Source organism: Coregonus clupeaformis, chromosome 25 (genome assembly GCF_020615455.1).
Source record: "Coregonus clupeaformis isolate EN_2021a chromosome 25, ASM2061545v1, whole genome shotgun sequence".
NCBI classification, from domain to species: Eukaryota; Metazoa; Chordata; class Actinopteri; order Salmoniformes; family Salmonidae; genus Coregonus; species Coregonus clupeaformis.
In genome coordinates, this window is record NC_059216.1 from 8473945 (window position 1) to 8491072 (window position 17128).

General features: G+C 42.2%; 1 protein-coding gene across 1 annotated transcript; it reads left to right on the forward strand.

Annotated features, from left to right (window-relative positions):
- Window positions 1–2416: 2416 nt before the first annotated feature.
- Window positions 2417–16502, forward strand: dlst (dihydrolipoamide S-succinyltransferase). Its single transcript, XM_041847646.2, has 15 exons — window positions 2417–2744; window positions 3809–3842; window positions 5526–5565; window positions 5684–5745; window positions 5865–5939; window positions 6054–6109; window positions 6292–6400; window positions 6653–6817; window positions 8304–8380; window positions 8605–8702; window positions 14563–14693; window positions 15071–15144; window positions 15243–15326; window positions 15398–15565; window positions 15706–16502. Exons 1-15 carry the CDS (start codon window positions 2682–2684, stop codon window positions 15838–15840), a joined length of 1371 nt encoding a protein of 456 aa, XP_041703580.1. The 5' UTR covers window positions 2417–2681; the 3' UTR covers window positions 15841–16502.
- The last annotated feature ends 626 nt before the right edge of the window (window positions 16503–17128 follow it).

The window sequence follows — 17128 nt, forward strand, 5'->3', positions numbered from 1 at the left end:
CGCCCCTTTAAGACACTTTATGTTGGTGTTTCCTTTATTTTGGCAGTTACCTGTATATAATTAAGAGGAAAATAAATAAATTAATCTTTTCATCTCTCAATTGCGTAAAATTGTAGTTTCTTAGTAAGTGGATTTTATTCCGATGTGTGGACCATGTATGCATTGTTTTAAAATCTCTGTAAAAACAATAGGTTAAGTTGGCTAGTAAAAATATATCCTGGTGAAAACATGCATGGTTCGAATTGACCACTTATTCACCTTTAACTACACATTACAAATGACAGACTTTCAGTCTATAAAAACAAAACAATGAATTTGTGTATGAGAGATCCACATTTGATATATTTCTATTTCACCTAGTCCTCACACCATAGATCTCTAGTTTTATATAAGTCCAAAATAACCATAAGCCTAGAGCCAATAACATGAATCATTTTTTTTTCAATAACAATTTATGAGGGGATAAAACACAATAAAAGCTAACTAAAGAGCATCTTCTGACCACTAGGAGGACAAAACAACAGAAAAATAGAAATACTAGGCATCCTTAATAAACAGTGAAGTCATTCATATTCCACATACAGCACATATCCCAGGTGTCATAATTTACAGCACATTCCACATTGTATACCTGGTATATGACTGAAGAGCAGATTGATTTACAGTTTGAAGAAGGATTATTTCATAATTATTTCATCTTCTTTATTTGATGGAAACCCTCCTTGCAACTTTTAGTAAGGCTAGTCTATTTAGTATATAGTAAGGTAAGGCTATCTAATATCTCTTATTCTTTAGGCAACTCATGATAAAAGGTACATTATGAAGTACTTTCCTTTGGATCAATCCTAAACGAGGCAAGATATTCTACCATAATACCAAATAGCCTATACATCAATCTGCATGGAAATGACTAAACTATCCATAAAATTATAATCAATATAATCAATATTAATATGTTTTCACAAGACAAGCATTACAAACTGTTACAGTGCAGCTTGTATCTGTAATGAAAAGTAGTCTATATGTGCTCATTGATGATGAGATAAGTTGAGAGTTCTTGTTTATCAAATGTTTGATCAATTAGCCTACCATCACCATAAAATACCAAATAAACGTGCCTTTATTCACTGAATTATTGATAGAAACAAAAAAAAACGTACAGTATTCAACATTGATGAAATCTTTGAAACTAAGGATTTTACATTTTAGTAATTTAGCAGACGCTCTTATCCAGAGCAACTTACAGTTTTAGTGAGTGCATACATTTTTCATACTGGATGCATCTGAGTTATTTAGGATTGGTTGTCATCATGAGCATGTCCCAAAGTAAAAGAACACAAAGCATGCGGACCTTACCTGTTATGTTGAGTAGAGTCGGGTCGGGTTATACGCAGAGTGATGAGATGAGATGAGTGCGGGAGCGACTGTCAATGTATCAAACAGAAACAGAGGCGTGGCCTCTGAGTTGACTCAAACAACTTGGAAAGTGAAAAGAGACAAGCATATAAAGGATTGTCATTCAAAATAACTCTTCAATGCAAATTAGTTGAGCTCAAGTTAGTTGTTTCATATATCATGTTTTCCCCTAATTTACAACAAATCTATGTAGCGGTCTAAGGCACTACATCTCAGTGCTTGAGGCATTACTACAGACCCCCTGGTTCGATTCCAGGCTGTATCCCAACCGGCGGTGATTGGGAGTCCCATAGGGCGGCACACAATTGGCCCAGCGTCGTCCGAGTTTGGCCGGTGTAGGCCGTCATTGTAAAATAAAATAAAATAAAAATAAAATAAAAATTCTGAGTGGTGAGTTAGAGGACAATTTGCAAGAAAACTGATTATGGAATGGAAAAAAAATCTAGGCTACAATTTGTGGTGAACTCATAGTTTGTTTAGGCACTGACTAGAAGAAATCACATACCATATGTAAAATGTGTGCACGCATTACTGTAAGTCGCTTTGGATAAAAGCGTCTGCTAAATTGAATATCATATGGTCATGTTACCATATTTTAAAAGTTATATTACACATGAATAAACTGTCATAAAAAGACGAATGTATAATCGTTTTATGTAATTATATTTAGCCAAATCTAGATGAATAAATATAAGACATTTTTTTTTTTTATTTCACCTTTATTTAACCAGGTAAGCCAGTTGAGAACAAGTTATCATTTACAACTGCGACCTGGCCAAGATAAAGCAAAGCAGTGCGGTAAAAACAACAACACAGAGTTACATATGGGGTAAACAAAACATAAAGTCAAAAATACAACAGAAAATATATATACATTAAGCTATTTTATTGTAGCTCATTCATTCCCACTCATGCCACTAGCTTTTCCACGGTGAATCCTCTTTGGGACAGACTTTGATCACTCCGATCACTCCACTCTTTAGCTGGTTCCTCCCAGTCCCACACTGCTTCCGCTGGATTTAGCAGTTTTGGGTTTCCACTAGTTACCACAGCCGCAATGTCAAAATGGACTATATCATAAAAATTCATGAAAACAAAAATTAGCAGTGTGGTTAAGGTTAGCGTTAGGTTTAATAAAATCACAAGATACATTTTAGAAATAGGCGGGGTTCATGACTTTGTGGCTGTGGTAACTAGTGACGACCCAGCTTGGTGTGCTGAAGGAGATTCCCTCCCGCGGACAGGTTGCTGTCACTACAGCTACCATGTTATCCCACTCCCGGTGTGTCACCCGGAATTTTGGTCGTTCCATCTCTGTCATTCGTCAGGTAAGCATTATACCATTGGCAAACTTGAGTGTTTTCTGTGATCGCACGGGTAGATTCATCCATGCTGCTGCCAATGCTAACGTTAGCTCGCTAGCTAGAGTGTGGCGCCGCCGGTGCGAGCAGTAGAGGCCATGGTAGGCCTTCTTCGCATTGTCAAGCCAAGGACAGCCTGACACCCTGTTTGGTTCAAACCGATTTTGAATTCTAAAGTAGTCTCTCCCATGTAGCTAATCTGATTTGTTAGCTAACATTTTTGGTTTCACTTGCTAACTTGTTCGTTAGTCAACCAGTGGTTTATTTAGCTAGCTAACTTAGCTAGCTTGCCTCTTGGAAACAATCTGAGGTCATTTGAGAGTTTTGGCTAGCACACATACCAGTAACAATTTGTATAATGATGAAGACTTATATTTAGCCTAGCTAGATACATTTTTATTGAAATTAACTTTACATTGCACATGATGTTCGAATTCCCTCTTCAAAGTTACATCACCCCTCTATTGACTGTCTTAGCAAAAGATAAACAGATCGGTCTGAAGTTGAACTTTCACACACAGATAAGAAAGCCCTCTATTCAATCTATTTTCACTTGGTCATATATTACATTATAGTAGCTAGTTATCCCCTAGTGTAGTAGACCTTATGTCTACATTGTTTCCATGTGTTGAATTCACTGATTGGTCCAACACACATGTATGTTGACCTCCCCCTACCACCACTACACTGACCTTTGACTGGGGAGCTAAAGAACAGTATGTCCCAGTTTGCAATTTCAGAATGTGGGGGAGTGAAAGTTTCACCCCTGCATGTGGACATTGTAAAAACATGGTCCTTGGTAACAAACACCTGTTGTTGATTTTATGCATATTCACCCCCTTGTTTTGGAAGTGGGGAATACAGTCAGTGGCATATGATATGAGCCATTTGAGTACTTCAACTTTTTAAAACTATGTCTGTGAATTCTACTGTAAACCACCTGAACAACATCACATCTGGAGTAGATTATTTTGAATTGTTTAATAAACACTTTATATTGATAGCTAACAGGTTGCTGTTCTCTATGACAGGGAAACAATGTCTTGGCACGGCAGGCTGTGTCAGGTGAGTGTGTTTTGAAACTGCATGTACAGTGCATTCGGAAAGTATTCAGACCCCTTGACTGTTTCCACATTTTGTTACATTACAGCCTTATTCTAAAATTGATTTTTTTTTTTTTTTTTTTTACCTCAATCTACCTACAATACCCCATAATGACAAAGCAAAAACAGGTTTTTAGAGATTTTTGCAAATTTATAAAAGATAAAAAGCAGAAATGTACATTTACATAAGTATTCAGACCCTTTACTCAGTACTTTGTTGAAGCACCTTTGGCAGTGATTACAGCCTCAAGTCTTCTTGGGTATGACGCTACAAGCTTGGCACACCTGTATTTGGGGAGTTTCTCCCATTCCTCTCTGCAGATCCTCTCAAGCTCTGTCAGGTTGGATGGGGAGCGTTGCTGCACAGCTATTTTCAGGTCTCTCCAGAGATGTTAGATCGAGTTCAAGTCAGGGCTCTGGCTGGGCCACTCAAGGATATTCAGAGACTTGTCCCGAAGCAACTCCTGCGTTGTCTTGGCTGTGTGCTTAGGGTCATTGTCCTGTTGGAAGGTGAATCTTCGCCCCAGTCTGAGGTCCTGAGTGCTCTGGAGCAGGTTTTCATCAAGGATCTCTCTGTACTTTGCTCCGTTCATCCTTCCCTCAATCCTGACTAGTCTCCCAGTCCCTGCCGCTGAAAAACATCCCCACAGCATGATGCTGCCACTACCATGCTTCACCGTAGGGATGGTGCCAGGTTTCTTCCAGGCCAAAAAGTTCAATCTTGGTTTCATCAGACCAGAGAATCTTCTTTCTCATGGTCTGAGAGTCTTTAGGGGCCTTTTGGCAAACTCCAAGCGGGCTGTCATGTGCCTTTTACTGAGGAGTGGCTTCCGTCTGACCACTCTACAATAAAGGCCTGATTGGTGGAGTGCTGCAGAGATGGTTGTCCTTCAGGAAGGTTCTCCCATCTCCACAGAGGAACTCTAGAGCTCTGTCCAAGGCCCTTCTCCCCCGATTGCTCAGTTTGGCCGGGCGGGCAGCTCTAGGAAGAGTCTTGGTGGTTCCAAACTTCTTACATTTAAGAATGATGGAGGCCACTGTGTTCTTGGGGACCTTCAATGCTGTAGACATTTTTTGGTACCCTTCCCCAGATCTGTGCCTCGACACAATCCTGTCTCGGAGCTGTATGGACAATTCCTTCAACCTCATGGCTTGGTTTTTGCTCTGATGTGCACTGTAAACTGTGGGACCTTATATAGTCAGGTGTGTGCCTTTCCAAATCATGTCCAATCAATTGAATTTACCACAGGTGGACTCCAATGAAGTTGTAGAAACATCTCAAGGATGATCAATGGAAACAGGATGCACCTGAGCTCAATTTCGAGTCTCATAGCAAAGGGTATGAATACTTATGTAAATAAGGTATTTCTGTTTTTTATTTTTAATACATTTGCAAAAAGATCTAGAAACCTGTTTTCACTTTGTCATTATGGGGTATTGTGTGTAGATTGCTGAGAAAAAAATTATATTTAACCCATTTTAGAACAAGGCTGTAACGTAACAAAATGTGGAAAAAGTCAAGGGGTCTGTATACTTTCTGAAGGCACTGTAAATCACAGTAGTAGAACCCAGCTCTTGCCTGTATGAAGTAGTTTTAGATTCTGCACTAGAAGTGAGTGATTTACTTTTGTCATCTCTGCTGCAGGACTGTCAGCTAGCCGTAGTGTCATAGTCAACAACCCTGCGTAAGTATTATCGATACACCATTGACCTCCGTCTTCTCATTAGAGCATGGCTTCAGCTGTGTTTTAGCCTCGTAATGTGCAGTTGGACTTTCTATATTGACACTGTGTTTATCTGTAGGAAATGCGAAGCCAGGTCCAGCGTCTTCCAAATCAGATACTTCAAGACATCTTCAGCTTGCAGTATGTATCGGCTTCGACTCTTCTCCCTTTATTTGACCCTTGTGATCTGAGCAGTAATGTTATTCTGTATAATACTACAGGAGTTGTATGAAGTCAATATTGTGTGGTCTGTCTTCTAGGGAATGAAGTCATCACAGTAAAGACACCTGCGTTTGCAGAGTCAGTCACAGAGGGGGATGTGAGGTGGGAGAAAGGTACAGTAACTTAGGCTTATTTTGTTTGTGTCTGTTCTTTGGGCTCATTTAGATGTTGGTTGCAGCCGGTAGATATTTCTGTTAGCCACGCTAAATGGAACTCTCTCCTTGCAGCGGTTGGTGACTCTGTCAAAGAGGATGAGGTGGTTTGTGAAATTGAGACGGACAAGGTATGACAGCTCTGGAAGTCTATTGTTTATGGTCACGGAATAACTCACCTTTTGAAATTCAATTTTTACAACAGCCTATATTGTAATAGACTAATAGGGTTGACTGTTTTTTTGTTAATAACAGATCTAAGGATAGTTTGTTGTATCATGCATGGTCTGCAATGGTTTGTCTCGCTCCACAGACATCAGTGCAGGTGCCGTCTCCTGCTGCTGGGGTGATTGAGGAGCTGCTGGTCCCTGATGGGGAGAAGGTCGAGGGAGGACAGGCTCTCTTCAAACTCCGAAAAGGAGGTCAGTACCACTGAGTTTACCAGGTATATGGTCGGCACATCCTCCACTGGTCTGACTTGAGTGTGGCATGTTAATGTTGGAGGACCCAATAAAAAATAATAAAAAATCTTCTAAATTCCATCAATTCAAGACACATGGTAGATGTCGTGTTTACGGAGGTATTAGATTATATTTACCTACACAGTAAACAAATGTGCTATTGTCTAGTGTTAATCTTGCCTGATGTGCATTCTTATAACTTTCTCTCCTCAGCTGTTGCTGCCCAAGCTGCAGAGGCTTCAGCAGTAGCAGTAGCAGCCCCTCCACCCCCTGCTGCTGCCACACCTCCCTCCCCTGCTCCCTCTGCAGTGGGACCCATCCCCACCACTATGCCCGCCGTGCCACCCGTGCCAGGAGCTGCCATCTCTGCCACACCAGGTTAATCAATCAATCACATTTACTTATAAAGCCCTTTTTACATCAGCAGATGTCACAAAGTGCTTATACAGAAACCCAGCCTAAAACCCCAATTAGCAAGTAATGCAGATGTAGAAGCACGGTGGCTAGGAAAAACTCCCTAGAAAGGCAGGAACCTAGGAAGAAACCTAGAGAGGAACTAGGCTCTGAGGGGTGGCCAGTCCTCTTCTGGCTGTGCCGGGTGGAGATTATAAGAGTACATGGCCATTAAGGCCAGATCATTCTTCAAGATGTTCAAACATTGTTAAGAGAAGAGAGAGAGAAGGAAATTAGAGGGAGCATACATGCGTTCACACAGGACACCAGGTAAGACAGGAGAATTACACCAGATAGGACAGACTGACCCTAGCTTAAAGGTTGAGACCGAGTCTGCGTCTCTCACATGGATAGGTAGACCATTCCATCAAAATTGAGCTCTATAGGAGAAAGCCCTACCTCCAGCTGTTTGCTTAGAAATTCCAGGGACAATAAGGAGGCCTGAGTCTTGTGACCGTAGCGTACTTCTAGGTATGTCCCGTGTAGCTCAGTTGATAGAGCATGGCGTTTGCAACGCCAGGGTTGTGGGTTCTATTCCCACGGGGGGCCAGTATGAAAATGTATGCACTCACTAAAAAACTGTAAGTCGCTCTGGATAAGAGCGTCTGCTAAATGACTAAAATGTAAATGTATGTACAGCAGGACCAAATCGGAGAGATGGGTAGGAGCAAGTCCATGTAATGCTTTGTAGGTTAGTAGTAAAACCTTGAAATCAGCCCTAGCCTTAACAGGAAACCAGTGGAAAGAGGCTAGCACTGGAATAATATGATCACATTTTTTGGTTCTAGTGAAGATTCTAGCAGCCGTATTTAGCACTAACTGATGTTTATTTAGTGCTTTATCCGGGTAGCCGGAGAGTAGAACATCGCAGTAGTCTAATCTAGAAGTGACAAAAGCATGGAATAGCTTTTTTTTGCAAAAAAAGTTTCAGATTTTTTGCAATGTTGCGAAAATTGAAAAAAGCTGCCATTGAAATGTTCTTGATATGTTCATCAAAAGATAGATCAGGGTCCAGAGTAACGTCGAGGTCCTTCACCGTTTTTTTTTTGACGACTCTACAACCATCAAGATTCATTGTTTAGATCAAACAGCAGATCTCTTTGTTTCTTGGGACCTTGAACTAGCATCTCTGTGTGGTCAAGGTTTTTAAAAGTAAAACAATTCCCACCATCCACTTCCTTATGTCTGAAACACAGGCCTCCAGGTTAGGCAATTTTGGAGCTTAGTCTGTAAGCCGGCCACTCAGTGGACTCAATGTCATGAGAGGTATTTAGCCTGACCTGTGTGCACTGTTGATTATGGAAATGGAATAAATCACTTAGCCCTTGCCTGTTGACAGTGACAATTGCTAATGGATAAATGGAGGTGGTGAGGCATTAACAGCTCCTGTTCCCCTGTCTGTCTGACACAGTTTCAGCCATCAAACCCACTGCTGCCCCAGCCGCTGTTGCAGATGGAGGGGGTAAACCAGCCAGGACAGAGCACAGGGTGAGGCATCATAATCAGGAAATACTGCAGTAAAGGACCTAGATTATTCACAATGGTTGAGATCGTAGGTGGTGTTCGTAGAGTAAACACAAATAATAATAATAAACAGTATATGCTAGTATGCATAGCTGTTGTGGCAGTGTTTTAGTTTTTTTCTTCAGATAAAATATTTTGAGAAATTCTTAAAATAGTTTTTTGTTTTTGGTGTGTATTTTCTATCTCAGGTGAAAATGAACCGTATGCGTCTGAGAATCGCCCAGAGACTGAAGGAAGCCCAGAACACCTGCGCTATGTTGACAACATTTAATGAGGTCGACATGAGGTAGGAAATAACAGAGTAGTTGGCCCTCTAGCTGTATTAACATTATTAGAAAGGAAATGGTTCTTAAGGGAGATGATTACTCATCCACCACATATTAAACATTAGCAGTACACTTTCAGTGAAACAGATTCACTTATATTAATGTATACATTTATATTAGGGATTATATATCTTATCTGGAAATATAAATCATGTATCTAAAATAAATGTCTGAATAAAGTCAGGTCAAAAGTAAAGAAATGCTATACTTATCTATGTTATTCAAGCTGAGGCCATACAGACAATGGTTATAGATTGGAATCTGCTCAATAGGAAAACCTGATCCCCTCTTAAACGATGGAATGTAAATATTTGGTTCTAATGTTGGTGAAAACAAAGATAAGATTTGTTAAAACGGGGGCTTTATTAATTTACAAGGAAATGTTAGTGCCCATGTTTGCCCCCTGTGCTGAAGATGACACTTTGAGGATTTCTTTTCTGTGCAAATGTGGGGTGTCAGCTTTCAGCTATTCAGGGGTTTCTGTGCATCTTAATTGAATTGGCATTGATGGTCTGGAGGAAGACTTCCAGGCCTGGGCTCATCTGGAGCTGAAGGAGCAGCCAGAGCAGGAGGCCAGAGCATCTACTGGGGCCCACAGAGACCTGTGCTCTGAGTGGACGAGCTGCCTCAACCGATATGGGCTTTTATGACAGGCCAATAAGATTTGGAGGGTTTGGAAAGTGAAGATTTTTATCGCTTCTTCTCTCCTTTCTCGGAGAGTGCGTGTCTTGGGAGGGGCTAATGCCGTTAGCGGAGAAACCCTAGAGTTTAAACCGGGTTAGAGACAGGAAAACAAACAATTAAAAAGTGAGATATAAGAGCCCTTCTTCATCATACAGAGGAGAAATGGGCAATGGTGTAACATTAGCAGCCCAGTGTCAATAGCACTCAATCACCATGACCTGGAGAAGCTGAACTTTGACAGAAAAATACAGTGCCTTCGGAAAGTATTCAGACCCCTTGACCTTTTCCACATTTTGATACGTTACAGCCTTATTCTAAAATGGGTTAAATAAATAAAAACTCAGCAATCTACACACAATAACCCATAATGACAAAGTGAAAACAGGCTTTTAGAATTTTTTGCACATTTATTACAATTTAAAAACAAGTCTTATTTACATAAGTATTCATACCCTTTGCTATGAGACTCGAAATTGAGCTCAGGTGCATCCTGTTTCCATTGATCATCCTTGATATGTTTCTACAACTTGATTGGAGTCCACCTGTGGTAAATTCAATTGATTGGAAATTATTTGGAAAGGCACACACCTGTCTATATAAGTTCCCACAGTTCACAGTGCATGTCAGAGCAAAAACCAAGTCATGAGGTCGAAGGAATTGTCCGTAGAGCTCTGAGACAGGATTGGGTCGAGGTACAGATCTGGGGAAGGGTACCAAACAATTCTGCAGCATTGAAAGTCCTCAAGAACACAGTGGCCTCCATCATTCTTAAATGGAAGAAGTGTGGAACCACCAAGACTCTTCCTAGAGCTGGCCGCCCGGCCAAACTGAGCAATTTGGGGAGAAGGGCCTTGGTCAAGGAGGTGACCAAGAACCCAATGGTCACTCTGACAGAGCTGTAGAGTTCCTCTGTGGAGATGGGAGAACCTTCCAGAAGGACAACCATCTCTGTAGCATTCCACCAATCAGTTCTTTATGGTAGAGTGGCCAGACGGAAGCCACTCCTCAGTAAAAGGCACATGACAGCCCGCTTGGAGTTTGCCAAAAGGCACCCAAAGACTCTCAGAAACAAGATTCTCTGGTCTGATGAAACCAATATTGAACTCTTTGGCTTTAATGCCAAGCATCACATCTGGAGGAAACCTGGCACCATCCCTATAGTGAATCATGGAATTGAGGAAAAATGAACGGAGCAAAATATAGAGAGATCCTTGACGAAAACCTGCTCCAGAGTGCTCAGGACCTCAGACTGGGGCAAAGGTTCACCTTCTCAAATCAAATTTTATTTGTCATATGCGCCGAATACAACAGGTGTAGACCTTACTGAAATGCTTACTTACAAGCAATGCAGTTTTAAGAAAAATAAGTGTTAAGTAAAAAATTAAAATAATAAAAGAGCAGCAGTAAAATAACAGTCGCTAGGCTATATACAGGGGGTACCGGTACAGAGTCAATGTGCGGGGGCACAGGTTAGTCGAGGTAATTGAGGTAATATGTACATGTAGGTAGAGTTAAAGTAACTATGCATATATAATAAACAGAGAGTAGTAGCAGCGTAAAAGAGGGGGTGGGGGTGGGGAACAATGCAAATAGTTCGGGTAGCCATTTGATTAGCTGTTCAGGAGTCTTGTGGCTTGGGGGTAGAAGCTGTTAAGAAGCCTTTTGGACCTAGACTTGGCGCTCTGGTACCGCTTGCCGTGCGGTAGCAGAGAGAACAGTCTATGACTAGGGTGGCTGGAGTCTTTGACAATTTCTAGGGCCTTCCTCTGACACCGCCTGGTATAGAGGTCCTGGATGGCAGGAAGCTTTGCCCCAGTGATGTACTGGGCCGTACGCACTACCCTCTGTAGTGCCTTGCGCTCGGAGGCCAAGCAGTTGCCATACCAGGCGGTGATGCAACCAGTCGGGATGCTCTCGATGGTGCAGCTGTAGAATTTTTTGAGGATCTGAGGACCCATGCCAAATCTTTTTAGTCTCCTGAGGGGGAATAGGCTTTGTCGTGCCCTCTTCACGACTGTCTTGGTGTGTTTGGACCATGATAGTTCGTTGGTGATGTGGACACCAAGGAACTTGAAGCTCTCAACCTGTTCCACTACAGCCCCGTCGATGAGAATGGGGGGTGTGCTCAGTCCTCTTTTTTTTCCTGTAGTCCACAATCATCTCCTTTGTCTTGGTCACGTTGAGGGAGAGGTTGTTGTCCTGGCACCACACGGCCAGATCTCTGACCTCCTCCCTATAGGCTGTCTCATCGTTGTCGGTGATCAGGCCTACCACTGTTGTGTCGTCGGCAAACTTAATGATGGTGTTGGAGTCGTGCCTGGCCATGCAGTCATGGGTGAACAGAGAGTACAGGAGGGGACTGAGCACGCACCCCTGAGGGGCCCCCGTGTTGAGGATCAGTGTGGCAGATGTGTTGTTACCTACACTTACCACCTGGGGGCGGCCCGTCAGGAAGTCCAGAATCCAGTTGCAGAGGGAGGTGTTTAGTCCCAGGGTCCTTAGCTTAGTGATGAGATTTGAGGGCACTATGGTGTTGAACACTGAGCTGTAGTCAATGAATAGCATTCTCACGTAGGTGTTCCTTTTGTCCAGGTGGGAAAGGGCAGTGTGGAGTGCAATAGAGATTGCGTCATCTGTGGATCTGTTGGGGCGGTATGCAGATTAGAGTGGCTCTAGGGTTTCTGGGATAATGGTGTTGATGTGAGCCATGACCAGCCTTTCAAAGCACTGCATGGCTACAGACGTGAGTGCTACGTGTCGGTAGTCATTTAGGCAGGTTACCTTAGTGTTCTTGGGCACAGGGACTATGGTGGTCTGCTTGAAACATGTTGGTATTACAGACTCAGTCAGGGACAGGTTGAAAATGTCAGTGAAGACACTTGCCAGTTGGTCAGCGCATACGTCCTGGTAATCCGTCTGGCCCTGCGGCCTTGTGAATGTTGACCTGTTTAAAGTTCTTACTCACATCGGCTACGGAGAGCGTGATCACACAGTCGTCCGGCACAGCTGATGCTTTCATGCATGCTTCAGTGTTGCTTGCCTCGAAGTGAGCATATTAGTAATTTAGCATGTCTGGTAGGCTTGTGTCACTGGGCAGCTCGCGGCTGTGCTTCCCTTTGTAGTCTGTAATAGTTTGCAAGCCCTGCCACGTCCGACGAGCGTCGGAGCCGGTGTATTACGATTCAATCTTAGTCCTGTATTGACTCTTTGCCTGTTTGATGTTTCGTCGGAGGGAATAGCAGGATTTCTCCTTGAAAGCGGCAGCTCTACCCTTTAGCTCAGTGCAGATGTTGCCTGTAATCCATGGCTTCTGGTTGGGGTATGAAGCCAGTGACTGATGTGGTGTACTCCTCAATGCCATCGGAAAAATCCCTGAACATATTCCAGTCTGTGCTAGCAAAACAGTCATGTAGTTTAGCATCTGTGTCATCTGACCACTTCTTTATTGACCGAGTCACTGGTGCTTCCTGCTTTAGTTTTTGCTTGTAAGCAGGAATCAGAAGGATAGAGTTATGGTCAGATTTGCCAAATGGAGGGCGAGGGAGAGCTTTGTACGTGTCTCTGTGTGTGGAGTAAAGGGGGTCTAGAGTTTTTTTCCTCTGGTTGCACATTTAACATGCTGGTAGAAATGAGGTAAAAACGGATTCAAGTTTCCCTGCATTAAAGTCCCAGGCCACTAGGAGTGCCACCTCTGGATGAGTGTTTTCCTGTTTGCTTATGGCCGTATACAGTTCATTGAGTGCGGTCTTAGTGCCAGCATTGGTTTGTGGTGGTAAATAGACAGCTACGAAAAATATAGATAAACTCTCTTGGTTAATAGTGTGGTCTACAGCTCATGAGATACTCTACCTCAGGCGAGCAAAACCTTGAGACTTCCTTAATATTAGATTTCGTGCACCAGCTGTTATTTACAAATATACACAGACTGCCACCCCTTGTCTTACCGGAGGCAGCTGTTCTATCTTGCCGATGCAGTGTATATCCCACCAGCTGTATGTTATCCATGTCATCGTTCAGCCACGACTCGGTGAAACATAAGATATTACAGTTTTTAAATGTCCCGTTGGTAGGCTATACGTGATCTTAGTCTATTTTGTTATCCAATGATTGTACGTTGGCTAATAGGACTGATGGTAGAGGCAGATTAAGCACTCGACGTCTGATCCTTACAAGGCACCCCGACCTACGTCCCCGATATCTGTCTCTTTCTCATGTGAATGACGGGTATTATGGGCCATATCGGGTGTCTGAAGAAAATCCTTTGCGTCCGACTCGTCCAGTACGAGGTGAGTAATCGCTGTCCTGATATCCAGAAGCTATTTTCGGTCATAAGAGACGGTGGCAGAAACATTATGTACAAAATAAGTTAAAAATAACGTGAAAAAATACACACAATAGCACAGTTGGTTAGGAGCCCGTAAAACGGCAGCCATCTCCTTCAGCGCCATTCTGATAACTATCCTAAGCACACAGCCAAGACAACGCAGGAGTGGCTTCGGGACAAGTCTCTGAATGTCCTTGAGTGGCCCAGCCAAAGCCCTGACTTGAACCCAATCAAACATCTCTTGAGAGACCTGAAAATAGATGTGCAGCAATGCTCCCCATCCAATCTGACAGAGCTTGAGATGATCTGCAGAGAGGAATGGGAGAAACTCCCCAAATACAGGTGTGCCAAGCTTGTAGCGTCATACCCAAGAAGACTTGAGGCTGTAATCACTGCCAAAGGTGCTTCAACAAAGTACTGAGTAAAGGGTATGAATACTTATGTAAATGTAATATTTCCGTTTTATTTAATTAATTTTTTTAAATTTCTAAAAACCTGTTTTTGCTTTGTCATTATGGGGTGTTGCGTGTAGATTGATGAGGAGAAAAAATAATTTAATAAATTTTCGAATAAGGCTGTAACGTAACAAAATGTGGAAAAAGTCAAGGGGTCTGAATACTTTCCGAATGCACTGTATGTATTGTTTTTAGGCTTGGTTGAAAAGATTGAGAGAGTAATGCATGTTTGTGCTGTCCATCAATATCAGAGATGTCTATGAAAAATGTATTTCAGTATTGTCGATTTATTTAGTACATATACTGGGTGTTGGTTAGGACAGCAGCATTCTGACTTGGTCTAGTTTCTGTCCACAGCAACATCAGTGAGATGAGGAAGGCCTACAAAGACGCTTTCCTGAAGAAACACAACATCAAGCTGGGCTTCATGTCTGCCTTTGTCAAGGCTTCAGCATACGCTCTGATGGACCAGCCTTCCGTCAACGGAGGTATGCTTTCCTTTACCCAAAGTCACTTTAACTTGTCATATCAATCTGAATATGGCAAAACAAATGTAGCATCCACTGGTATCAGGCGTATTGTGGATAAGAACAAGAACGCAATTTAAGTTTTTGCCTCTTAGATAGACAAACTTCAGAACCACATTGTAGTTATGTACTCCACCAAGGCCTCTCTGGCCTATTTAAACTAGCCACAGCCAAGGAGGTTGTGGCTAAAATTGTCTGTGGGTTTCCCCTCCCACAGACAGAAAAAACACTATATGCTTCAAGGAAGTGAATCATAGAAGCTAAAGCAATATTTAAAGTTAATTAGTTACAGTATTTTAAATGTTTAAAACCTATTTTCACACCTTTTCTCTTTTTAGTAATTGATGACACCACCAAAGAGATTGTGTACAGGGACTACGTAGACATCAGTGTGGCTGTAGCAACACCAAAGGTAATGCCAATGTTTGGCTATTCACTTTTAACACATTTACAACAGGGCTAATATACATGAACCGAAAATCTGAATATCTCATTCATCCTGTCTCCCAGGGCCTGGTGGTGCCTGTGATACGTGGAGTGGAGGGAATGAATTTCACTGACATCGAGAAGACCATCAATGAGCTGGGGGAGAAAGTAGGAGAACAAGGATATGCTCTGTTTCGCTGTACTTTGTTGTGCATTTTCTAAGTTGATGTTGATTGCAGGCCCGTAAGAATGAGCTGGCCGTGGAAGACATGGATGGAGGCACCTTCACCATCAGCAACGGTGGCGTATTTGGATCCATGTTTGGCACGCCCATCATCAACCCTCCGCAGTCTGCCATCCTGGGCATGCATGGCATCTTCGACAGGCCAGTGGCCATCGGGGGCAAGGTGGGTGTTGGCTCTGTTCTGTAGACTTTGAATTACTCCATATATTATACTCATATCTCAGGAGACCCCCTTATCAGATGTGGAATAGAGACAGGAAGCATTATTTGTTTGTCTCTGAAGCTCTTCCTCCTCTGCTGCAGGTGGAGATCCGCCCCATGATGTACGTGGCTCTGACATATGACCATCGGCTCATCGATGGCAGAGAGGCGGTCACCTTCCTGCGTAAGATCAAGGCTGTGGTAGAAGACCCCAGAGTGCTGCTCCTGGACATGTGAGCCAGCCTCTCCGCAGTCACAACAAACCACCCTACCGCCCTTCACACACAGTGGCTATACCCTTCCTCCTGATGACATTTATTGTTGGTTAACTAGACAAAGGGATACTTGAAGAGAGCGAAAGGTGCATTGGACTTATTGCATGGGCTGAAATAGTGAAAGAATTTATGCTAAATGTTCTATATGTCTGGAGATGGAGAGGGTGTTGTACAACTCAAAGCACCATTTGCCATTTTCTACCTACAATAAATATTTGTCAAATAATTGTAATATAAATGGCAAAAAAAATTTGCTTAGTTATGTATTCATTTATTTTTGCTGAGAAAATAACAATTGTAACTTATCATAAGATGGACTGCAAACAGTGAACACTATCGCCTAAGATGTGGTACATGGGACAGGTTTTTATGCTTTGTTACACTGATGAAATCACAGTGGGTCCTTTAAAAAAAAATCTGATTCACGCACACCCTAAGAAAAGTATTTAACAAAATCTTAACCATCTTTTTTGTTGTATACTGTTTACACAGACACTTGCCTTTTTTACAGAATGCTCTCAAAATGACTGATGATAACAATAATTCAGAAACCAGGTGGCTGTTGTGGTTTAAAATAGATGCTGCCAGGGCTTGGAAGCTAAAATAAACATTTAAAAGAAGCATGCCAGTGACAAGCCACTACACAAGTCAGTTTCAAGTTTTAATTTCACATGCTCAAGTCAGGAAGTGGGTAGACTGTCTGAGCTGTGGTAGACATTTCTAGTCATAAAGCTCATGTACAGATGACCAAGCAAAAATGCCCACCATGAGTGTGTTTCAAAGACAAGCGCTGCAACGAAGCATTGCTTCTTTTTATTAACCTCATTGTTGAAGCTGTTTATCACAGCCATTGGCTGACGGTCCAAAAAGTATTTGTGTAGTCAATGTTTGACAATGAAAAACATTTCATGCTTGGTGATAAGGATGATATGCATGGATATACACTGAACAAAAATATAATCGCAACATGCAAGAATTTCAAATATTTTAACATAATCAACCAATTGAAATAAATTCATTAGGTCCTAATCTATGGATTTCACATGACTGGGAATACAGATATGCATCTGTTGGTCACAGATACAGTACCTTTAAAAAAAAGGTACAGGCGTGGATCAGAAAACCAGTCAGTATCTGGTGTGACCACCATTTGCCTCATGCAGTGCAACACATCTCCTTCACATAGAGTTGATCAGGCTGTCGATTGCGCAAACCCACAGTTTCATCAGCTGTCTGGGTGGCTGGTTTCA